The sequence below is a fragment of the Musa acuminata genome, chromosome BXJ2-10 (genome assembly GCF_036884655.1).
Source record: "Musa acuminata AAA Group cultivar baxijiao chromosome BXJ2-10, Cavendish_Baxijiao_AAA, whole genome shotgun sequence".
Classification (NCBI taxonomy): Eukaryota; Viridiplantae; Streptophyta; class Magnoliopsida; order Zingiberales; family Musaceae; genus Musa; species Musa acuminata.
Genome location: NC_088347.1, coordinates 33,175,872 through 33,201,100, shown reverse-complemented (window position 1 = coordinate 33,201,100; position 25,229 = coordinate 33,175,872). Strand labels below are relative to the sequence as shown.

The 25,229-nt window shown below is 37.6% G+C and overlaps 3 protein-coding genes across 9 annotated transcripts; 2 read left to right on the top strand and 1 right to left on the bottom strand.

Annotated features, from left to right (window-relative positions):
• Positions 1-845: 845 nt before the first annotated feature.
• LOC103969096 (uncharacterized) lies at positions 846-6,324 on the top strand. The gene is made up of 9 exons (XM_009382525.3): positions 846-1,109; positions 1,501-1,551; positions 3,004-3,025; positions 3,136-3,250; positions 3,364-3,396; positions 4,535-4,660; positions 5,334-5,440; positions 5,525-5,596; positions 5,778-6,324. Exons 1-9 carry the CDS (start codon positions 930-932, stop codon positions 6,146-6,148), a joined length of 1,077 nt encoding a protein of 358 aa, XP_009380800.2. The 5' UTR covers positions 846-929; the 3' UTR covers positions 6,149-6,324.
• Positions 6,325-7,471: 1,147 nt separating this feature from the next.
• On the bottom strand, positions 7,472-11,437 carry LOC135625277 (uncharacterized). Of its 5 annotated transcripts, none has more exons than XR_010491961.1 (3): positions 10,314-11,437; positions 7,812-7,849; positions 7,472-7,752 (listed from the first exon to the last, which is right to left on the bottom strand). XR_010491961.1 is itself a non-coding variant. In XM_065129840.1 (2 exons), the coding sequence occupies exon 1, from the start codon at positions 11,376-11,378 to the stop codon at positions 10,332-10,334; it is 1,047 nt and encodes a 348-aa protein (XP_064985912.1). In that variant the 5' UTR covers positions 11,379-11,437; the 3' UTR covers positions 7,472-7,849; positions 10,314-10,331. The 5 variants fall into 5 exon arrangements, 3 of the variants coding, with proteins under 3 accessions (XP_064985912.1, XP_064985911.1, XP_064985913.1); XR_010491960.1 differs by having other exon boundaries at positions 10,297-11,436; XM_065129840.1 differs by having other exon boundaries at positions 7,472-7,849.
• A 657-nt stretch (positions 11,438-12,094) lies between these two features.
• Positions 12,095-23,308, top strand: LOC135585179 (sister chromatid cohesion protein PDS5 homolog C-like). Of its 3 annotated transcripts, none has more exons than XM_065129837.1 (15): positions 12,095-12,293; positions 12,438-12,599; positions 14,209-14,262; positions 14,345-14,548; positions 14,656-14,837; positions 16,183-16,309; positions 16,389-16,586; positions 17,373-17,580; positions 17,701-18,176; positions 19,968-20,053; positions 21,026-21,077; positions 21,154-21,237; positions 21,309-21,352; positions 22,195-22,269; positions 22,367-23,308. In XM_065129837.1, exons 2-15 carry the CDS (start codon positions 12,498-12,500, stop codon positions 22,905-22,907), a joined length of 2,433 nt encoding a protein of 810 aa, XP_064985909.1. In that variant the 5' UTR covers positions 12,095-12,293; positions 12,438-12,497; the 3' UTR covers positions 22,908-23,308. The 3 variants fall into 3 exon arrangements, with proteins under 3 accessions (XP_064985909.1, XP_064985907.1, XP_064985910.1); XM_065129835.1 differs by having other exon boundaries at positions 22,364-23,308; XM_065129838.1 differs by lacking the exon at positions 14,209-14,262 and having other exon boundaries at positions 12,096-12,293; positions 22,364-23,308.
• The last annotated feature ends 1,921 nt before the right edge of the window (positions 23,309-25,229 follow it).

The following is a 25,229-nucleotide window of genomic DNA, read 5'->3' as shown; positions in this document are numbered from 1 at the left end:
AGACGAAGAAGAATAGAGTTCAACATAGAATTAATTAGAATGACACGATCTACCTAACTCCCAATCCTATTAATAAAAGTTTACACCAAACCTAAGAGGTGAGACTTAGTAATTTTTCTAGAAGCAATAATAGTCTCCACGTACTTAAAAGAAAAATACCTCTTTTTAAACCTAAAAACATTACAAATGAAGGAAATATTTGATTTGGATAAATTAATCATTTGGTTAGTAAGAATGATGAAAGATATTTCGAATAGTATTACATGATCTCTTATTAGCCTTAAAGTAAAAAAAAAAGAAAGATATTATTTAGATACATATAAGGATTAAAATTAGCTTTAAAGGTGAAAAATGTGAACAATCAAAAAGAAAAAAAAGAGAAGAGATATTAGGTCACCCAATCTAATCCTCCGTTCACCCCTAAAGAAAGACTAATTCATTCCTATTTTCTTCTTCTCTCTTTACTTTCATTTTTCTTCATTCCGTTCTTTTCCCTTCTCTTGTTATATTGTTCCTTTTCTCCTCAACATAATTGGCGATGGTTTATAGATAATGATATATTTGTTCCATCAGATATTACGAAGGAGATGGGCATGGCAATCGATTAAGGCCGTCAGAGATGGGTTGATAGTGGATGCAACCTCAGACGATATGAGCGGCAAGTTTTTCCTTTTGAATTTATGATTGATCTGAGATCCTGATAGCTAGAGTTTACTACTAATCTGAAAATGGAATTATCTTCGAGAAGATACAATATTTAGAAGGGATTCGTAATCTCCTTTACGTCATGCGGCTCGTCTTGTGCGATTGGCATGAGAATTGATGGTTTGGATCATCTGGATGTCCTTTGTTGTGTTCCTCTCTATTTGCTTTAAGATGACCGCTGATGCCACCTCTTCCTATCCCGGAGAAGGTTGGGGTGGTAACCGATGCTACGCGCGTCGGCGGTCGGACCATCCAGGAACTACTCGGCGGCTTCCCCTCTCCTCCTCTTCTTCGCCTCCCCTTTCTCCACCACTGCCTCCGCCACCGCGTCTTCCGTCGCTTCCACAGCCCCTAATCGCTTCGCCATGTCGCGTCCCCTCAGGATCGCGGTCGTCGGAGACGTGGTGAGCTCTCTTGTCGGGATTTCCATGCCGGCCTACGATTCTTCCGATAATTTTGGATTTTCACTGCCGTTGGTGCTTGATTTTAGTTATTTTTCTGGCGTCAAGGCATCGGTGTGTTTTGGCCCTTCCATTTGGGATCTGTTCTCTCCAACCAGAGGTTACTGTTTATGGCCTCGTTCTTCAGCCATAAATGATCGTAGGTCAGGTTTCTGTGGGGAATTTTGGTCGTTAAGGGTTCACGTTGACTTGATTGTGGTCACTGCACGTATTGTTTGATGAAAAGAATCCTTTTTCTTTGACCTTTGAAAGTACAATGTTAACCTGAACATTTGAAAGAGATGCAGCTTATGTTTTTCCTTTGGTAACATTTCTTTGACAATTGCTACTGTAGCACGATTACTGGGAATTGGAAGAAGACTCAAAAGCTCTTCATTTTCTACAGGTACTTTTCCGGTTCCCGTTTTCTAGTTTGTGATACTCCCTTTTCATAATGCCATCATATTGTGTTACCGAGAACTTTAGTAATAGCTTTCTGTTGTACCAGTAGTTCTTCGATTTGTTGATCTGTTTTGTTGCTCTACTGAGGTTACTTACCAAGACCAGTCAAACTCTTTGGTTTGTAGAGAGTGACTCTGCTCTCATAATAACTTTCACAAACAATAATTATGTACCGGTGTCTGGTCATAATCAGATGTGTCTAACCTACTTGAGTTGAACAGACAAGGCCTTGCTTGTTCTGATTTAGGAAGCAAGGGATTAATCTGCTGCTGCTGCTGCTCTGCAGTCTGTATCACTACACTATTAAGACTATACAAGCCTTTTTTTATTTGCTTTTTAGAATTAATTCTTTGAAACATCTTATTTATTAAATATGTTTATAAACTGTTTTTTTCATTGTCAGTTGTATGTTCTCTTTATTTTTATATTTCTTTGTCTTGATGTATTGTTTGTTTTACATATGAATATGTACATAAACAATGTCCTATTTGTTGGCTTTCTGAGTCAGACAATTTGTATCAGTACATGCATTTATGTCCATGTGACACTGGCTAGTTGGCCTCTGGGCTGAGAGTTTGCTTGCCTAGAATCTGGTACCATTTTGGAAATTAATACACACTCAAACTTTGGTGTGCAAGAAGTGGAATTTAGTGCTTCGGCCTCATTATGTACTGTGGTACATAGTATATACTGACTCTACTGTGCTGGTGTGATACGTGAGCATGTGGTTATATTTTTTGTCATAGCATGATGCACCAATTCTTTTAATTCTATCATGCTCCTACCTAGTCAGGATAAGTTTGTTGTTTGAGACTAAAGCTATTCAGTCTTCACTATGCTGTTACTGATTAGACTTTAGGTTGCTTTCTAAACATGTTGATTGTCTTGACGTCTAGGGAAATTTGGGTTTTCCTTTGATTGCCAAAAAGAATAATTGGCATGAAATCAACTCCTCTTCAACTTACTGGGGCTTCTTGATCTGAGTTTGCACATTGGTGGAAGTGTGAAACATGTGTTGAGTTGATTAAAAAGTATACTTGGTCAAAATAATATATGGTAGCTAGAAATGGAATTTAAATTATTTTATAAAATATAAATAACCAATATGAAAATATATTCCCAACTTATCTGCAACAGAACTGTATAAAAGTGCTCCTGTGAATTCTCACATTGAAATAAATATTTAGTCCTTTCTGTCAGATTACTGTCTCCTAAGTTCTTGGTCTCTCTGTGCAGTCCTCTTACATGTCCGCTGTAAACAGGTTTCAGAATTTAAAGTTCATATCTTGTTTCTGATCAATGAATGAGAAACCTAGATGGAAACTGCATCATGTTGTACTCTTATCAAGCCATAGATACATGATTGAACTAACACGCTTTTATATATGATATGCAGGCAGATTTGGTACTCTTCACAGGCATGTCTATTTCTTTATATGACTTACTTGAAAATGATGTAATTTTATGCTTCTGTTGATCTGCTCTGTAAGATAAGATTCTCAAGAAACTGTAAATTCTCTTTCTTCAGGTGATTTTGGAAATGAGAATGTTGAACTTGTTAGAAGCATTTCAAGTCTTAAGTTTCCAAAAGCAGCAATTTTGGGGAACCATGATTGCTGGACTACTCAAAAGTTTTCAGAGAAGTAAGCTTTTGTGGTTTTATCATGGATAGTGCAGTTATGTCCTAGCTACAATAGATCTCTATCAACTTATTGAAGGAATTTTGTGTTATTCACACTCTTGTTTTGGCCTTCAGGAAGACTGACCGAGTCCATCTTCAGCTAGAGTGGTAATTCTTCTGTCTGTGGCATCTCAGCCATTCTTATTCCAACCTGTTTTCTTTTCTTCTTTTTTTTTTTTTTCCTTGTACATTACACTTGTAGTTGATGTGCCGATAAGAAGCTAAGATGTTTATTTGCTGTCATTGCTTTAATGTCTTTGTCATGTTCAAACTGACTGTAAAGAAAATACTTTGTTGGAAATTCATGCTTCTATAGCTTCAAGTCACAACCTTATATAGATTCTGATTGAAAGCTTTAAAGGTAAAAGATGATATAAGGGCTTATAGAACCGACTCTGATAGTTTCTGGGAGGCAATACTGTACCAAGACATCTTATTACTTGCCAACAGTTTAATCCATTCATATATTTCAGCTAGTGCATTGCTATGGTCTGGTAAAGAACTGTTTTTTATCTTTTTTGAGGAAACAGTTTTGTCTAAAGGCTCTTCTGTTTTCTTAGTGTAATGTCAGATGCTAAGTTGAGAAATAACACTTAAATTTATGCTGCATTAATTCTAACTCATTCTAAGCTTGCTGCTTGTTATTCCTTTGAGTATAATCAAAAGGAGCATGATATGGAGACAAGAGAGAAAGAAACTTTAAAAAGACACTGAGAGTATGGGTATTTAATAGACATGCATATTTCAGTGTGATATAGTTAGGTAAATGCATATTGCAAGTGGATTTGAACAACAATTTTAAGAATATTAAATTATGTCTTGCAAATGAACATATTCTAAAGTATCAAAAATCAAAGTTGTCAAGCTAAAGAGAAAGAAACTAAAGGTTCTGCATCAATATGCTCCAAAGAATTAGCTTTGCATCGTGCAAGTGATTCAAGCATGGTTTAAAAACCGCCTATACTGATGCGAACAGGGCTGCAGACATTTCATAGAAGAAGAAGAAAAACAAAAAGCCATTGTTCCCAATTATTTGTGTTCATAACATGGACATTTAGTGTCACTGATCTCTCTTGAGCAAGTTGCTGATGCTCTAATTGGTTGTAAGTTAATGTAAAAGGCTTCTTATACATTTAAGTTGCATATGTAAGCTTTAACTATACCCTTTACTTTTCTCATCGTGCAAGTGTTTTAACTAATTCTCTTCTTCATATTTTGAATGTTCAAATGCATTTTCTATTCCCAGTTTTGGAGATGAGCATGTTGGCTACTGTCATTTGGACTTTCCAATGTTAAAGCTCTGTGTTCTTGGGGGACGTCCGTTTTCTTGTGGTGGTGACAGATTATTTCGACCGAAGCTTCTTTCTTCTAGGTTAGTGAAACATGAACCCATCCAGAAATTTATGTTTTCCAGTTTGGTCTTGCTTCAATTTACCTGTAGCCACTATTGTGTTTTGTTGTTGTTTTTCTTATCCATTTGCAATTCCACATAGTGGATTTTGTTGCCAATGAATTTGTCAGAACTGAGGTTGAGACGGGATATTTAGGAGACAGAGATATTGGACCAAAGATAGCACTGTGGAATGGGGAGAAAAGGGTGTGCAATGTGAGAGACAGAAATCTGTAGACTAGCGACAAAAGAACGAGGGATCCTTGAGGATGAGTGCTCTACTCGAATGGTCATCCATGTTAGTGACATTGTACGATATGGTGTTGGGATGGGTCAACTGATTTCAATTGAAACCAATGAATGCCACAAGAACGTGCGAGGGGCACCTAGCAGGATAGTGTCAATGGTAGATAGTAGAGAGTGGCGTAGCTGGCACTATGTAGGGCGATATAAACCCACAGCTTATCAGTAATTATGAAATCAGTCTATATACTACAAAAATAAGTCAAGTAATTTACCATACCAAAGATCTAGATGCCAGATGTACATATAGAGCTTCCTACACAAGTTTCATGTACGATGGATTTGCTAATATGCAATGGTTCATTCTTCTTGATCATAAATGAGTATCTGACAGACATACCCTCCTGTTCAGGTATGGGGTCAATGATATGGAACAAAGTGCAAAGAAAATCTATGAAGCTGCTCTTGGGACACCCGAAGGACATAGTGTTATAGTTCTTGCACATAATGGTCCTACAGGTTCATCGAGCTATCAAATCTCAAGCATCCAAGAGTTCTTTATGACTAGATCTTCCTAATCCAAAATTTGGACTTCTATTGCAGGATTAGGATCAAAAGTAAGTGATATATGCGGAAGAGATTGGATTTTTGGTGGTGGTGACCATGGCGACCCAGGTAGATGCTTTATATTGGTTATTTTGAAATTACTATATTGTCCATGTGTCTCCTTTTTGTTCTGGTCTTTCTTCATACTGCTGGCTGTCAAGCTACTATAAGTGTCCACACAGCTTGGATATTAGGACCTTAATAAGCAGTTATGTCTTTCCCATGAAAGTTTATAAGCTTTTCCGTGCAGATCTTGCCCAAGCAATATCTGACTTGCAGAGAGACACACAGATTCCGATCCCTTTGGTCATATTTGGCCACATGCATAAGGCACTAGCCTATGGAAACGGACTTCGGAAGATGATTGCAGTCGGTGCCGACAACACCATTTATCTGAATGCTGCTATCGTGCCAAGGGTGAAACATATACTGGTAAATGGCTCAGGAAGCTCGATGGAAGAACAAAATCAGTTCCAAACTTCCGAAAACGGGACCGTTCGTGCATTCACCATTGTTGAGTTTCTGGATGGCCAGGTGGAAAAAATCATGGAGACCTGGGTTTTAGTGGCTGGCGAAAAGATTGAACTTGATCGTGAGAATGTTCTGTTTCAGAAACAGTAAGCAAATTCCTTGGCAATGGAAACCAGCACATTGGTTCTTCTGCGTTGAAGCGAAACCCCAAGTGTTTCTAATGGCTTGTTGTATGTGGACAATAGGTATAAACGAGGAACATGTTCAGTTATATGAACATGCTTCATGCCAGTTTATATAATATCATCTATTCTTGTTTGGCCTTTTTTTTTTATGGGTTTGGTGTGCTTGACCGATTCCTACCAATATGAAATCAGAATGCATCGAGCTGGGAGTTTTCAGATTGTCTGTGCTGATGTTTTGGAGGTTCAGATATGGTTGAATGTAGTTGGTGACACATGTTTTGTTTATTCTATCTCAAAAATTGAGATAATGAATTTGACATATTCTGGTCTCCTGGTTGACGAGCAGCGTGCACAATTAAGAAGTCATGATTTGGAATCATGTTATTAAGATTTCGATGAAAAAAATAAAATTAATCAATAATTTTGGACCATTGTTGCAAGGAATAACATTTCGTTGAACCGATGCAAAACGGATGGCACGTACATGCATACTTGGTCTTGTTTGTCGTATAAAAAGAAAACCTCTAACCTTAATCACTTTCGCCTACCTTTGTTTCTCGTATAGTCGTGAGCTTCGTTTTTCATCGTGAATTCATATAGTCGTGAGCTTCATTTTTCATTGTGAATTCTCACTATAATTGATATCTCAATTTCGTTTGTCACGATATCTCATGACACACACGACAAACTCCACTTGTCATGACCTCTACACACCATTGCCATAAACAATCTTTGCTCTAATTGCTTCTCGGGAATGACTCTTCCTCTGTGGACCTTTTCCTTTTTCTTTTTTTTTTCCCCCATGAAACATCGATATGCACTGATATATACTGATTCGGTCATATCATCAAAACAGGTCCGGTAGCTGAAACGATAATCCAATAACATAATGTTCAACAATGCATAACAGTGGAAAATTTCATTAGTTTATATATTCTGGTTGCATGAGGTATTGGGTCACAAAGCTAATATTAGTTTTGGTCGGAATAGTCGTAAATTTGGTATTGAAAAATTGATAGGATTCGATAGGGGTTCCAACAAACCCCCAATTCTTTAAGTTCTATGTTGAGAAAGCAGATAACAGAGGATTCAGATGGTTATATATATTATCTATGTAAAGTAACATTATTTGAGGTTTCGTAGTTACCACTCACGTGAGTTAGCTTGTTGGGTGAACAGTTGTGCGGCGTTCGGATTTACACGTGTGCTCGAAAAAGATTATTAGCAATATTCCATTAATATGTAATAAATTATATTTATGGAAATTTTAAGCATCCTTCCGAACGTATGCACGTCAAACATATTTGATTTCAACAGAAATTTTTATGCAATGTCGGATACAATATTAATCCTAACGGCTGAAGCAGTAAGCCAGTAAGTAATACAACAAACATCCTCCGATTAGCTCATAAACATATTAAATTGGAAGTCGTCTACGACATACATACGATTCTTTACGAGTGGAAGCGTGCAGAATCGAATAAGAAGATGTTAGGATGGGGCAGGTGACGGCCTCGTCGCTCCCATACTGCTGTTGTCTTCTCGGCTCGCTCTCTCGTCTCCTCACATCTATATTGAAAATTTCAGCAACGTACTTAAACTTCTCAAAGTACAATAATAAAGCTTACATCCATAGAAGCTCTACATCCAGAGAGGTTCGACAGACCTGGAAAAGAATAAATATATCAATATCAAGAGATGGAAAGCCTTGCAAAAGAGTAAAACAATACACCTGTAGTTCAACAACAAGATAAGAAGAAAGATAAAAAGACACTCGATTAAGTATGCAAGCGTATCATATTAGTTAACAATTTTGAATGTTCTTTACTACTTCTGACATGAAATCAGAAAGCTCAAGATTTCCTCCCTCGAGACACCCTAAAAGCATCATGGCCATCTCCCCTCCTCTTTTAGTTCGCCAGAGATGTCAAGGAGTATGTGTCAAAATCCTCTTACTACAATCATAAAAATATAATTCTCTATTAAAGGTATCTAAGATGAATGGATAAATGTAGAATTGGCATGATGGCATCACAAATCTAGAATTCTATTAAATGTAGAATTGGCATGATGGCATCACAAAAATGCATAGCCCCCCAAATCTAGAATGCTTTCGGTATACCATTCTAGGATTACCAATTAGAGTGGTAGACAACCACAATCATGAATAAGAAACCTACCATTCTCATGATATAACAGGATATTAACCACAATCATGAATGAGAAACCTACCATTCTCATGATATAACAGAAAGAAATTGGCAATTGTGATGCCCTCGGAGACCAACTATAAGCAATGCTACTGATAAAAGATATCTCAGAAATATAATGAGACCAAAAGGTGGCTCAGACATGTCTCAGACCATTAGAGATGATTAGACCGACCTTGTTTTGCCTCTTCTATTTCTCTCTTAACAAACGGCTGCTGCAATTGCTTGTGAAATAGTATATCATCCAAACCGCCATGTCATCATGAAAAACAAATTTATCGAAAGCAGCTGTATCTTCCAAACCTGATCCTCACTGCCATATTAAATTAGAATATCCTATCCCATTAACATGGAATGTGAAATTTTTTATCATCACAGCTTCTTCAACTTGCATGTACTCCAAGGAGGTTCAGAGAATGGAGGAAAAGAAAGCCACATGCATCTTGGCAGAAATGAGAACTAACAGTCTGTGTCGCTAAATTCTATTTCCCCACTAGTAATAGAGAAACAGAGCAGATTGATAAAAAACATATCCGCATCTACCTTTAATCAGCATCAGGATATTAGATGAGTACTAAATTTTGTAACTTATCTATCTGAAATAGATACACATGATTGTAATGCCTGAACATCAATGGAAATTAATGAGAATCCTATATTAATGTTTCATGAGATGAATATATTACCAATAAAAAACTAATAAACCAACTCAAAGCTATCAATAACATATGCTGAATAGGATAATTTAAACAGTTGAACCAAAAGGAAGGTCAGGCTTCCTTCAACCTAATATACACGGCAACCTTCCTTTTTATCCCCACTGTCTCTTAACTTCACCTATGAAGTAGCAAACACCCCGAGCTGCCCTACCTCTGCTAGGAAGAAACTTAACAGAGGAGTTCATGGCAGTTGTTTTTTCCAAAAACTAATATACATATACATATAAATGAATATTTGCAAAAAGCCTCTTTATTGAAAGGAAAATAAAATGTATATCACCTCAAGCAGAACACTCTGCATGGGTCTTTGCAGATATGCACTTTGGACTTCATTGAAAAGTACAAATAGGACAGGTCAGAATGAGAGGAGAAATTGGGTCCATAAGAATTGAAGAAGATCTTGACTTCAAAACTCTTCTCATGTCTGGCTCACAAACAAGAAAGCTATATGTACAAAGGCAGTGTATACTAGAGCACTTGATTCATTGGTCTGAAGCAAAACTGTGGGCTTGTTTTCTTTCATTTATTAAATATTTATAAAACCTTACTTTTTGTCATTGCAACCTCCTTCACACATATGCATAAGATTAGGATGGGGAGGTATGAGAATCCGAGAAATAATCAGATCTGTACAAATTGGAAAGCATCCTAATACAAGATAAAAAGGTCAATTTGCATAAACATGACCTTAACCTCTAAAAACCTAGCACTCCCGGGTTTCCAATCAGCCAATTGGTTTGTCATTGGTTTGTGTAATTCAACTGGAATTCTAAGTTCTAATTATAAAATAATCTTAAGGTAAAATTTTAATTACCTTCAACCACTGAACTTACTACTAACTTTTGAAACTTTGGTATTTTACAGTGCCTCACAGATTAAATATAACTGTCAATATATGCTTCTAGCAAAAAATGTTAAAAACCCATGTTTGTGGAAAAAAAACAAATCATCATGACCATACATTCCATTCAATTCCAAAAAGTAAATGCCCAAACATGCTAGTAAATTTTCATTCAAGAGACACAAACATCAATGTCGCATATCAATATTTAGCACCGAAAGACAAAGTGCCATGTAAACATCATTCATAAACACTAGGGCATATGAGAAGACAGCAGAACCTTATTCGATGATGCGGCGTCTGGAAAATTACAGAAGAATAACAGTATGATAAAAGGAATAACCTTTCAAGCAAAGATACCATGTGGCCCATCTAGAATCAGTTCCTGCCCAGTGGAAGCGATCTGCAACTGAAAGTCTCCTTATAGTTTGATTTCTTCGAAGATGTAAAAATCGATGCATAAACTTCCTTTGTTGCGTTGGCTGGAACCATATCCACCGCCTTGAACCTTTTTGCACCTCCTTCCTTCCTTCCGTTCTCCAAGATCCCGCCATTCTCATCGCCAGCATGCTTCTTGCCACTTAGGGATGCATTGGCCTTCTTCTCCTTCCTCTCCTTCAATTTGCCCCTCTCCTCCTGTATCCTCTCCCTCAGCACTGCAACCTCATCAGCGCTTCCATTGATGACAAGCTTATCTGACTCCGAGAACTCCTTATGGCAAACCAAACAAGCAGAAGATTTGACTTCTTTGAGAGCCTTCGCACTCAAAACATGCCCGCACCCACGAAGCACCAAGAACCCGTATTTCCCATTGAACTCGAGGCCAGTAATCGGGCACTCAAACTTCGTCTCGGAGGCAACGGCGCTCGGATTCGGAGTAAGATGGACCGGGATCATATCCTTCAAACCCCTAATATAGCTAAACTCCTTGGGGATCTTTTTGTGGATGAGGGCTTCAACTAGGGCTTCCTTGTTGAAGAGGTTGCCAAGCCGGTCGACAACGACGGGCGGGGCAAGAGGCTCGGCGGAAAGCGCGCAGGTCGTCCACTTAGATAGCCGGGTCTCGTTCGGATCCACCTTGTCGGGCTTCTTGATGGCGTACATGTTGAGGTAGCAATCGCGGGACTCGGCGCCGGTGGCTCCGCCATCACCGCCGCCGCCTCGAAGACGGAGACGGAGATCGAGGACGGTGGACGAGCTGGAAAAGACACCCGCAGCATCGAGGGTTGAGGAATCAGGCAGCGGCCTGCCGCCGAGGTCGAAGAAGAGGGATTCGAGAGCGAGGGTTTGCGGGAAGGATCGGGGGAGGAAGGCGAGCTTGAGGCGACGGAGGGTGAGATCGGGCGTGAGGGTTAGGAACCGGGAGGGGAGGCCGAGATCGGGAGCTCGAACGAAGATTTCGAGCTTCTTCCGTTGTGGCTCCATCGATAAGGTTTCGTGCTCAACCTTCCCTGATCAAAGAAGCTATCTCAAAGAACGCCTCCACATTTTTCTCGTTATATATATAGATCTAGCCTGTGACGGATGTAGCACCTTCAACAGTGAGTCGGCCTATTAGAGCCGGTCGAAGCCGGTTCAATCGGAAAACAAAACAAGAAAACGTTTTCACCCGGCCACCATCGTGGTTTATTGTCTTTTGTTATTTTTGACTACCCGTTGAAGCTACCGCTTGTCAGCTTTACTGCGTTGTGGTCGGGAAGCCGCCATCATTCCACCTGTGGAGCACAACAAAAGTGCCTAATCAGTAAGCAGGTACGAAATTCGGGTAAGAACAAATCGGGTGTGTGAAATACACGTTTCTTTACTAGAGAGAGGCCTGTTGTAACAAATAATTTATCATATTTTCTCTTAAGAAGAAATACACATTTTGGAGACTAAATTCTTATTTCTAGACATGTTAAACCGTGTACAAGATGTTTATATATGGATTTAAATTTAGATCTATCAATTATTTAATTATATGTAAATCATTAGCACGCAAGAAACTAATGATTCTAGTTACGGAGGCCACATCGAACCCACAAAACGGTCCACCCAACCGCTTCAAGGGCATGGGACATGGGACTATAGTGAGCTCGTGGCGGACGTGAACCCACGGTAAATCCGATTGCATAAACTCCCTTCGGTCACCGACGAGTCCGCTTTCGCTTCAAACGAACCACCCACCACCCTCTTTCTCTTTCTCTCTCTCGGTCCATCCCCTCTCTCTTTCTCTCTCCTCTCCCACCTCATTAAGCAGACCTCCCTTTCTTCCTCGCGGTCCGCTCCGCCTCAGTCATCACTCGCGGACGGTCGATCGAATCGATGCGAAATAGAGCACCCTCGAGTAGGTGAGCAGAGGTAAGAATCAAAACCCTACCCTTAATCATTTGGCCGTCCGAGCCAGCGAAACCCTAGATTTGAACTATAAATCGTTTCTCGGGTTACGGAAAACTTAGTTCCATGTATAATCGATTTGGGTTCCCGGGCTTTTTTGTCTTTTAGGATTTTGATGGCATAAGGCCTTGGGAAAATCGAGGAGTTCTGGATCTGAAGCTTGGATCGATGGTCAGCAAGGAGAAGGAGCTGGAGGATCGGCTCCGGGAGGTCGGGAGCAGGCTTGTTTCTCCTCCCTCTGCTGTCGACGAGCTCCTTCCGCTACTCGATGTAAGCTCTAGGCCTCTTTATTGTTTATTGGTTTCTCCAGATTTCATCCCGAAAAATAACATTTGATGATGAGCCTTCTCTCCAATTGTTCTGCCAAAATTTTATTTTATTTGTTCCCATATTCTGTCAATCCAAAGGTAGGGTTTGTTGTTGCATTTGCCATCTGATGGATTCTGTTGCTGAGGTTTGATAACATGCTGACTGTAAGCACAGTTTAAGCATAGCTTTTGTTTCATGCATGTGCCCAGTAATAGTATCCTCATTTATGGGTTTACAGATGCAGGCGGTGCTTGCTTATTTAATCGTTTGCCGTCTACAAAATTTTGGTTGTTTGTTCATGGCATTGTTACTCAAACATTCGTCATTTACCATGATGTACAGTTTAAACTATTTCTTGTACGCTGTATGCAACCTGTTGTGCTCCAGGGTTCTTCAGTAATGGTTGCCTACTGATGGGTGTTTGTGGAAGTAGAAAAATGTTGTTTTTGGACAGTCATGAGGGTGTTAAAAGCTAACTTGGTTTCTCATCAAATACTGTATGTACACGGGACACATTGTCCATCTCTGTTTCTTCGTCCATTACCAGATGGTTAATGGTTGCCTGCTGATGGGTGGTTTTAATATGATATGTTTTCTGACTGTTATCATTCTATTACTATCTAAGTGGAGGATTTGAGAATTGATATCAGTCTATTTCCCTTCAAACATGTTTCATCACGATAAAGACATCATTCAAATTTGACTTGTGATGAACTCTAGGAAAGTATGAAATACCTTTAAAATATGTTACTTATGAAGAAGTACAGGTGAAAATAATGGTGATATTTTGGTCCTTTATGATGATGTTGGCTCTTAGATTACTATCTTTCTATTATTGGCCTAGACTTAGCAAATTACTTTCTTTCTATGAAGAAGTACAGGTCAAACTAATGTTGATTCATTTTGTGTTTTGTTCTTTGTTGTGCAACGTAACTACCTCAGAGAGAATCTAATCGTCTTGAAAATTATTACTGCTTGTCTGATATAACAACATGCTTGTGGGAAACTATCATCATATTGTAATTAGCTATGTAGTGTGTGTGGTGAGGGAGGTTCATCTGTGATAAGGACAGATATTTAAGTGTCTGAAACTGACAATAGCTAGGAAAGAAAGAAAAAATAGCAATTAACAAATTGTTAAACAGGTAGACCCAGTGGAATTTTGTGAATGAAATGATAAGCAGCACTCGTCATGGCTATGTATTTTCCTGCTTGAATGATTTTGCAACAGATATCATAAATAAAGCAAAAGTTGACCCTCGTCCTTGCAGGTTGCCAAAGTAGCAGTAATTTTTTAAAGCTTTATTACTGTTCATATTGATGGTGCATTGCTTGCTGTATAGAAACTGTAGAATTTGCTTTCTTGACTGCTATCACTGAATATGAGGATTACTTTTCTGTATCCTGATATGTATCTGTTTACATTCCTTGATTTGTGTATATGAATTCATTCTAAAATTATAGACTTGGTTGCCACCTCTGAATATGAAGATTTTTTTTGTAACCTGATAGATATTTATATGCAGCCTTTATTTTGGTCCACATATTTGAAATCAATCTAAAATTACAGAGTGGATCAATGTTTTTCACCTTCAAGGAATCATCAAATTTGATCATGGAACTTGTATGTGCTTTTTTTGTTCAGTCTATATATTTTCTTTTATATGCCATGTTGCTTTACATCACCCTGATCTCTCATTTTGCAGCAAACTGAGAGTTTGTTATCAAGAGTGGAACAATCACCAACCCAGTCAATGTCAAATGCACTCAGGCCATCAATGAAAGCATTGGTGGCTAAGGAGTTGCTCGGGCATTCAGATATAGATGTGAAAGTGGCTGTTGCATCATGCATTAGTGAAATAACAAGAATAACTGCCCCTGAGGCTCCGTATGATGATGATCTAATGAAGGTTAGTGTTTCTGTATTTGTGTGCCACTTTACCCTTTAGTTGATTGTAGGTTTACATATTTTAATTTTGTGTTGGTAACATTTTCAACTCGTCTTGAAAATGTTCAGGAGATATTTCAGAGGATTGTTGAAGCCTTTGAAAATTTGGACGATATGTCAAGTCATTCATTTCCCAAAAGAGTTTCCATTCTTGAAACTGTTGCTAAAGTTCGATCGTGTGTTGTAATGTTGGATCTTGAGTGCGACTCATTGATTCTGGAAATGTTCCGATATTTCCTAAATACGATAAGGTGATGAAGTTACTTTCATTTTTTTTTTGCTATTATTTCCTGATCACTGCAGCAACTTGCAATTAGTAATCTACTGTTCCTATCATATGCGTTTGGTCCCTTAACAATGTTGCCATGGGCACACCGCTCGGTAGGTGCATGGTGCTTTTGAGGGGAATCTAGGCTTTTGTTTATGTGCCAAAAGCCAGTTATCTTACATGGCTTCTTGTTGCTATTCCACCTTATAAAAGGATCATGAGATAAGGGAAGCTTTAGTTTCTAGTTTCATTAAAAGAACTTCAATGTGTTTGTAATTGTTGATATATAGAGGGCATTTAGAAGCATTCATAGCACAATTGTGTGGTCTTATTCAATTTTTTTGTAGATGCAACTAACCCTGTCATTGATTGTAACTCGATGCCATTTTCATATAAATTTAACAATCAAGATACATGTTTTATGCTTCCATATACCTTCAAATTGTATCATATTATGTTCTCAATAAATTTATGTAAGTTTTGCCTCTTTCTGGCCTAGACTAGGCATCACTGCTAGGGATTGCATTGGATGGTTAATAACCATGGTGTTCTTTTTACTAAGACCAGATGTTATGTTTGAACCACATACATATATGAAACATAATTTTACAGAAGGTATTCAAGAAGCCTTGAATTCCTTTATTAGTGGTCTCCAATTTTATGGGTCATTTATTATGTTTTATTTTGTACAAAATTTGTGAATAAACTATTGATGATTGGTAGGTTCAGTAATCGTCAGCAATATCATGGAGATTGTGCTTTTAATGTTAAGTGATGTTTAAATGAGTTTTCCAAGGTATCCTTTTACTCTGAACTGTGCTTGGTGCCAACCTCTATTATTTGGTGCAAGATTGTGTTTTAGATAAGATGGGCAAAGTTACTGAGCTAACATAGTAATGTGCCTTATCATGAATCTTGTTGATTTTAAAATCTTAGGTCTGGATGACCCTAACATCAATTGAGGTGTTCTAAAATTATTTTAGAATAGTTTCATTTTTGTAGATATCTGACAGTCATTTATTTTTTTATTGAACTTGCTATTTTCATGAAACTTTGCTGTCGAGGTTTCTGATTTGGCGACTTCTGCTTAATGTAGATGTTCTTTATGGACACTTTGCTTATCTAATTGTAGCTTTTAATTGTGCATTTGCAGTTAGATAATTGACCATAATTTTCTATTACATATAAAGAACCTTCTTTTATGTATATTTCTGTTAATACCTTGCCTGGATCCTTATAAGTGATTGATGTTGTATTTCTAATTTTGGTGGATTTTACCATTATTATTCCAAGATAACAGTTAGAGGCTGATTTGTATTTTATTGCAGGCCAAATCATTCTGAGAAGATATTTTCTTCAATGGAGATGATTATGACACTTGTTTTAGAAGAGAGTGAAGATATATCCTCAGATCTAATCTTGTGCCTTCTGGATAGTGTAAAAACTGATAATAAAGTAAATTCCTCTCTCCTATCATTCACTGGTTTCAGTGATTTTCAACTCTTTCTCTGATCTGGCTTATGTTTGTCGTCAGGATATCTTGCCTGTTGTACACAGGCTGAGTGAGAAAGTGATCAGTAATTGTGCTGGGAAACTAAAACCTTATATTGTGGAATTAACCCAATCCATTGGCAGTCCCTTAAATAAGTATGGGAAAGTTGTAGCCTCCATATGCCAAGAAAATTCTGATGGTGTGGAGCAAAATGATGCAAATGTTTCCGGTGAAATTGTGGTGCGTCAACTTTTTTATACTTCATAAGTCGGAATTTTATTTTACTTTTGGCAATTTTCAACACAAAAATTTGGGCATGCATGATAGAACCATGAGAGCTTTCTGAGTATTCTAAAATTAGCTTACTAACTAGAAGTTCAAGATATTGACATTGCTGCTGATTTTAGGAGTTTCTGTTCTTGTTATCCATATTTTGTAGATCTGGAGGAAATTTATGGTTTTAAAATTAAGAACAAAATTCAAAACTGATTATGTTGTGAGGTTATCTCTTTTTCAAATGTAAGTTGTTGAAAATTACAGTATTGCAGTTAAAACTAATAGTGATTTGTGAAGCCTTTTTGTTTTATTTATTTTTGTACTTCATGGCACCTTAAGATTGATATAAGTTTTTGTTTTTTGAGTATCTTATGTCATTGCCCACTAGATTGGCCAAGTTATATGATATTTAATATCTCTCTCGCAAGCACTATATTTCCTTTCTGTGATTACATAAGCTTCTATGTGATAACAGCATACATAAATAGCTTTTGTAGTGTTTGTGCTCATAGCCAATTAGTAGCAGTTAACTTTAATAGTGCACAGTCAGTGCTCTAATTTTAATCCGTTTGCTTTATGAGAAACTTTTTTCAAATATTGGCTATACTAATAAAACATGACTTTATTTCTTGAGATTTCATCGCTCTTTTGTGCTGAGGTAGATGCCTTAAATATGTGTTTTGGAAGCCTGCATCTTGCTGTTGTATGAAGAACTTTGTAATTTATCTACCCAAATCTTCTTTAATTCAGGGATCTGCAAAGATGGAACAAGCAACAGGCTGTCCTGAAGAAATTACTATTACAGAGAAATCGTCAAAGTCTGTGACGAGCAATGGTATTGTTCAGATCGGTAATGGTGAATCAACAGTGGAACCATCTTCTCCAGAACAGAAGCCTGAACCTTCTTATCACGGTGATCAATCTGAAAGGGGCACTGCACCAAACAGGGTTGTTTCAGGTAACTAGGTTCTCTGTTTCAAAACCAGAAGCTGTTTTTGGATCTTGAATCCATGCAAACTGGGTGCAAGAAAACAAATTTTTTGGTCAATCTGAAAATATTTCTAATCATTCTTGATAGATGGCTCGCTTGAGAACAAGGAACCATCCAGTAAACATGACCTGTCACCTCCTGGAGCAGACAGTGGAGCTGTTAAAGATTCATCGCAGTCCAAATCAGAGATTCCTGATGCAACTCGACGAAAACGAGGTCGACCTAGATCAAAGCTGGCTGCAACAAAGCCTGGAGGCAGTGGAGCAGCTGAGCGATGTGTTCCCCCTTTGCAACAGAAGGGGTCTGATAATGGGAACAAAACTTCATTGACAAAAGATTCTGACTTGAAGGAATCGGATGGTATTGGTGATTCTGATAACATTGAGAAGCCTGCAATTGTGACAATAGACTCTGAAGGAAAATCCCAAAGGCAAACTAGTAGAAAGGGTTCAATCGGTAAGTCTGATCATGGAGATTCATCACAAAGACTCCGAACATCCAAAATTAAACAACAAGACAGTCTCAAGGCCAAAAAGGATACAGCTGGAGAACCAGTTTTAAAGGTTATCTTGTCATAGGCCAGACTCTCTATTATTTTTATGGATTTCTCACTTTAGCAATGTTAACAAGAAACATGTTTTAGCACAATCGTTGCTTTAGCCTTATGCATCTTTGAATAATGATCTTGCATCATTTTCTGAAAGAAACTTTGAGTTTCTTTCACATGTGTGTTTTTTCATTATCCTATTTGCTGTCTTCTTGGTAGATATTGTCATCACAATCTGTATGCTCTTTAATCTTTGGTGCTTTGTTATCATAAATGTGCTGTATAACATTTTTTTTATTTTCGTAAGTTGGATATTCAACAGACTAGTATGCCTTTGGCATCTCATTCATGAAATGATCTCCTAAAGTCTGCAACAAAATCACCTAAAGACTAAGGCAATTTTAGGAGGATGCTATAACTAGGTTGAGATCAAGGCAATTTTAGGAGAACACTATAACTAAGGTGTGGAGGAAGGATGACCATTGTGCGAAGATGTTCATTACATATAGGAGAATATTTTAAATAGCAGCATGTGCATTCAGCGGCAGTTACATAGGCCGCCAATATTACATCTATGACAACATTGCACTGGTCATATTTTGTGATCTGTTTATGTATAAATGAGAGTGTATAAATCTCTAGGGAATTATGTGGGCACATGTCTTTTATAGCTTGGTTTGGTTGTCATGCTTATGAGACTTGGAAGTTCTCGAGCATAAGCTTCAATGGGCATATCTAGTGTCACTTTTTTGTGCAATGTCGGCAAACTCATGGGTACGAAAATGCAATTTATTGTTGTATTCATGGCAGCTTATGGAAGTACTTATGATGGTTGCTGATTGAACTTTTCTTTTAAATATAATTTTCAAGTCATTTGTTGGAGTAACTAGCAAAAGTGATCAATGAAGGTATTGTATTAGTGATTAAGCTTATCATCTTCTGGAAAATTGTTTTACTTTCATGAGTGATTGTTATGATTTACGAGTAACTGCTCAATCTTGGGGATTAGCTATGAAGAATGGAACCTCATAGAGCATGCTTGATGTATGACCATTCGGGCCCTTCCATTGGACAGTCATTTGGGTTGTGGTTCCTCTAGGAAAGTTGCAGGTATTAGGGTTTTATTGTTCCTGGTGGTTAACATGATATTCAAATAGTTGGGACCTACTGCTTTATTGTTGTTGGAGGTTAATATGATACACAATTGAATAACACTTCACATCTTATTGGAGTAGTAGGATTTGTAGGTTACATGTGAAGCCTAATAAAGAACTATGAATGTAGCTGATTTTATTGAGCAGTTGAACTGCAGATGTTTCACTGTTGTCTGAGTATGAGAGAGGAGGGGGATGGGCAGCTGGAGTTTCCACTCATATAAGGCTTTGATCCAGTCTGTTTTCTTTCTTTGGTAAGAAGTCCCAATTTGGGCAGATAGTGAACTTGGGACCTATTTAGTTTGGAACCATTTTAAGGCAATTGTTCCTGTGATCATTGTCTCTAGTACATGTAAATAATATAGGTCCCTTGGTATTTGGAGTTTTTGTTTTGTGTAGCAGCAGTTTTATTTGCTACATAATATTTTTCCTCATCATGGAACTAGTTTGTGGTTGCTGTGATGAATAGCTATTTTTTCTTGCTTCTTGTATGTTTGGTCAGACTGTTTCTTTGACATTGCTCAGCATTTAATATTAGACTTTGCATCTCTGTGATTTTGGTTTTTATAATTTTCTAATGTTCCTGTCATCATACATCATTTTACTCTTGAAAGCCCATAAGATCTTAATTTTTTTGTCTTCTTTCATGGTAGATTTCTGAAACACCAACCCTCAATAAAGAAATGGATGAAAGCCTTGTTGGTTCCACAATCAGAGTATGGTGGCCCATGGATAAGAAGTAAGCATATCATAATTTTTAAACTAATACTCTTTGTTTTTGAGTGAGATTTTATTGTCACATTTGCTGTTAGCTGATGTGGTGAAACTGTTGGACAAGATTTGTTTTGAAGCAAAGTGCTTGTTTGTTATAAATTTTGAAAAATGTTATGCTGGTTATAATTAATTGAGAGATGATTTCCTACTGACAGTTTTCTTTTGGAAACACAATCTTATGGATGTTTTCTTTGTGGTTGATGACATTTTTGCATCAACAATGATAATTGTGTTCTTTCTAGGTGGTGTGTATTTCTGTAATGGTTTCCTTTCTATCATTGGCTACATTATGGTGGTAGTTGGATGTATTACTTTTCATGATTATGAATGTGATATTTTCCTGATTAGATTTATTAAGTAATCCATACATCACTAGCTGATTCATTTGATTTTCACATATCATAGATCATTTGATCTGTGACCTCAGTTATAATTTCATCATATTCTAATAATCAAACCATAACATGACAAAAGGAAGTTGACACAAATTTGCTATATCAATGAATTAAATAATCTGTGCTTCTAAGATAAAAATATCTGCTGCTGTGTTATCTCCCCCTCCAAAACAGTGTTAACTTGTTGCGGTCCATTGTGGTTCGTGCTGCAGATTGATTTTCAATGTGGTTTCCTCATCTGCAATATTAGCAACAGCATAGGACATAACATGGTTATATATTTAACCCCTCTCAATTATGCAGTTGTTGGCCTTATGCTATACTATATCTAAGGATGTCTAGGACACGTAATAGAATCGGAGATTTGGCTAATGTGAAATTATAGACTTTTTTCTGAGTTAGCTTGTACTTTTTAAATGGTTTTGGCAAGTACAGTGAAATTAGGAATTAGCTGTACTTTAAAAAGTTGTATTGCTTCTTAGACTTTTGTCATTTGAAAAATGTGTTGCTTTCCCATTTCTTAGATATTTTCTTTTCTGCAGGTTTTATGATGGTGTTGTTGATTCTTATGATCATACTTCAAAAAAGCATAAGGTAAATTGTTGTTAAAGGATGCTAGTTTCTGTTGGTCCTGTAGTCCTTTTACTGTATGATATTTTATGCTATCCAGGTCATCTATAATGATGGTGATGTAGAGATATTATTGTTGAAGAAAGAACGTTGGGAAATTGTTAAAAACAACAAGATACACGCGGTTGGTCAGAATTTCCAAATCTCTCTTTGTATGTTGCGTTTTCATGCTAACTTTGCCGATTTGATCTGCAGGAACAAGCACAAGTCTCGATTGATCCTGATGCTTCTTCAGAAGAGTAAGTATTACTTTTAGTGGAAGCTTTTGTGTAACTAATACTTCTCCACATTTCTGCAAGTATGGATCTTTCATTTTCATCTTTTTTGATTTTTTTGTTATGAAACTTAATTCCACCACATTAATCAAGCTGAAATTGTTTATTATTCATGTTCATTTGTAGTCATGATTTCTCTCAGGGAAATATGCTAGGTCTAGTCTCTTATTACTCTGTTATCAGTTCCTCTACATGCGTTCCCTCACTGGATGCTTGTTTTTAGTAATCATATTTTTTTATGCATTCTGAATAATTGTGTTCAGAAACCTATTGAGCATACTCAAACAACACATTGGTCAGTCCCGAAGGTTTAGTACTAACAGTAGCGATGAAGAGGGTACTCTTATTTCTGTCATTATCTCAGCATTTGGGGTTCAAAAGTAATAAGCATTTTTCCTGACTTTCTGAGGCTGATTTCATGTATCCTTTACACCATTTGTCTCTATCATAGACTATACTATGATGAACCGAGGGTGATTATATTCCTTCTTCAGTTTTTCTACTGGTCTTTTGTAGTCTTTCTTTATCTTTAATAGCACCTTTACTCGGAATTTTCTCAATCTATTTGTGCAACATTTTAGCTAATCGGCTATTCCAGAAGTTTCATGAAATTTGATCATCTCCTAGTTTGATTTGTATTGCTTGCTAATAGCATAAGCTTTTCAGAAATTGGGCATTATTTTTAGAGAACTGTAAAAGAATTTGAAACGTTGAATGGTAACATGATTCTGTGAATACTGACCAAATATTGTTATATCTATGCCTATTTTTTGGTGTTTGATGTTCAGTATTGCCATGTGAACCAGGCCGAGAAGCAAGAGAACAAAGACAAGTTCAAGTTCCATCCAAAAGGAAAGAATTATCGAGACACCTGCAAAAAGGTTAATGATAGTAATTGGGCTTATCTAATTCTTATATGATTTTTAATACACGATCTTAATGATTTTGATTGGCTGTCAATGGCTCACCATCCAGCAGTCACCGTAGAGGTAGGCCACCTAAAGCTGCTGTTTCAAACCTTGACGATAACCCCAGCACTTCAAGTAAATTAAAAGAGAAGGCAACAAGCAAACCCAAAGATGGTAGTTTTAGATCTGGCGCTAAGATCAAGGACGATGATAAGAAGAGCAAGGATGGTATTTTCAAGGATAAAGCTACCTCTAAAACCAGAGGTGGGTCCAAGGATAATGCCCACAAGTCAATCAGAAAATCCATGGATGGCACTCCCAAGTACACAGGCAGGTCAACTGATAGTGGTCTCAGTGCTAGCAGCAAGGTAAAAAAGGATGCACCAAAAGGTAAATCAAGTGCAGACAGCACAAAGACAGGCCTTAAATCAAGAGGCATTACCACTCCGAAAACTGGTAGTGAATCGAAGTCCAATGTTGGTTCCGAGAAGGGGAAAGCTAAAGTTCGAGAATCCGAGACATTGGTTAAGGTGCGCTCAGATACAACACCAAAGGTACAAGAGAGTGAGGCTTTGGCTGGGAAGAAGCGCAAGAGAAAGGGCCAAACTTGAGTTTCTATATGATTAATAGTTGATGTTCACTTGTTCCTCGGGTAAATTCAAATCCACTTCCATTTTCGCACTACTGTCGCATTGGTGGATCAGTCCCGAGATGATTGTATTGTATCATTTGCCTATCAAGAAGCCACGAGACTGGTGATGAAGTCATGAGCTGGGTGTAGGAACTCATGTAAGGCTTATAATATGTTTGGCCGTACTTTGATTCCCATGATAAAAGAGGGGTAAACGCAAGCCCTTATGTAGCTTTACTTTGCAGATTGTAAGGTAGATAGCACCGTTGCTATTTTTGTATAGTCCACATGCAATTAACTCTTGAAAGTTTTGACAAGGCCACTGTAATACTGTAGACAGCATCATTAGTTGCTAGTGGCAGTTATTTTGTGGTCTCTCTAGTGCTTGTGTATGTTGCTGTTCCATATTAGATGGGATGAGAGATTTAACCGAGTAGATGTTTTTAATTTTAACCTGAATTTTGTTTCAGCTTCTCGTAATCTTGTGGATTACTTGTGCCAACAAATTGACAGCATGTGCATTATAAGATCGTCTTTTGTGATCATGGTGATAAAGGATTAAAGCTGCATCCTTGTTCATGAGATGCCATGGTGGCAATCTATGCTGGGAATTAAAGCTGCACAGTTTGCTGACCGACTGATTCCCTTATTTCTTGCAGTGAAGCAGGTGCGCTTGCTTAATAGGATTGATGTTAAACCTCTCTCTCAGTGTTTACAATGTTGGTCTCGTTAATTTTGTGCAAGTCTTCTACCAAGTGAGGAACGGATATGGCTTTTGTAAGGCCACATACGATAATCAAGTGAGTATGTGTTAGTGAAAAAAACTCGTTCATAAAATGTACTCTTTATTATTATTTTTCTTTTGACTCAGCATGTTTTCTTTCACAATTGATTTGTCTTTACTCCAGAATGTTTTTAAGGTGATTTTTTCTTCTATTTTGTGATTGGTTATGGGGCTTGTATTAAGAAATGAAGAAGTCTGGATAAAGTTGGTGTTTTTTTTCCTCAGATGTTGTGTTGCTAATTCTCTGTAGATGTTTTGGTAGCATCATTCCGAGTGTTTTTTTTTACGCAATTATCATTCTCAACCTTTCACTATTTGGTATAAAGCTCTCGCCGTCTTTAATGATAAGATTCCTTTGGCTATGCAACCTGAGGGATGGGAGGATGGGGGATGGTTAAATGTTGATGACGAGCTTGCTGTCTTGTTGGAATATGATGGTGCTTATTTTAGTCTGCTAATGCTGTGTAGGGCACAACTTTGTTAGTACTTGAACACACATGCATTCATGTATGTTTTCTACTACTTCTCATCTCACTGCATCAATATGGCCCTCGATCACATGATCTATTTGTCTCTCTCATCACACCTTACTTTTCTCCCACTTGACAAAAGTTCCTAATAAGATCGATTTATCCTATGGAACCTGTGGGGATCTGGTTTCTTTTCCGGGGAGGGAGAGAGAGAGAGAGAGAGAGTGAGTGCCCTACAACCCCAGGCTTTTGGGTGCAATCGATTGAATTCGATGCTCGTAGATTGCCTAAAAAAGATCATCTTTTTCTTTTTCTTGATAGGATTGAGTGGGTGTGTTGTAAAGACATGGTTGTCAGGCAGCGAAATAAAAGAAAGAAGGAAGGTGATAGATACATGATCGATAAAAGACAAGAATGGCTGGACATCCTTCCGAAAGCTTCTCTTTAGAATACTTTTGATCTAAGAAATCTTGGCCTTCTTTGCATTCTAAGCCTTGTTTGTCTCACTAAATCTCGTTGCAGCATCGAGTTAGTTGATCGTCCAATGTATTATTATACATACACCCTTATGCCTCTTTTGAACTTTTTCCAAGCCATGAGCTTTGTCTTCTGGCGAAGCACTACAAAACCTATCCAAGCTTGCGAGCATGGCGAATAAGCTCCACAAATTAATCAGAGAACACGACATCGCATGAAGCGGCACAAATTAATCATGGAATCACTTCGATGCAACAATACACAATGAGATCAAACACCACTTTTGTAGCATGTCGTCCTTTTCGATTCTTTATGCATTTTGACTTTTGTGTGGCCACCATATCTTTGATCCCTCTTCCTTTTGACTAGCAATTTTATACATCCCCACCATGGTATTTGATTACATCTCTTTTTCGACTTCAGCTCACAATAATTTTCTCTTCTCTTCATCTGATAAAAATGTTACGGAGCTCAAGTAATTAATTCTTGGAGAACACTCCACTTTGTTGGTGGAGAACACCACCATCTGCCCAAGTTGCACACTGTGATGTTCTTGCAATAACATAATTCC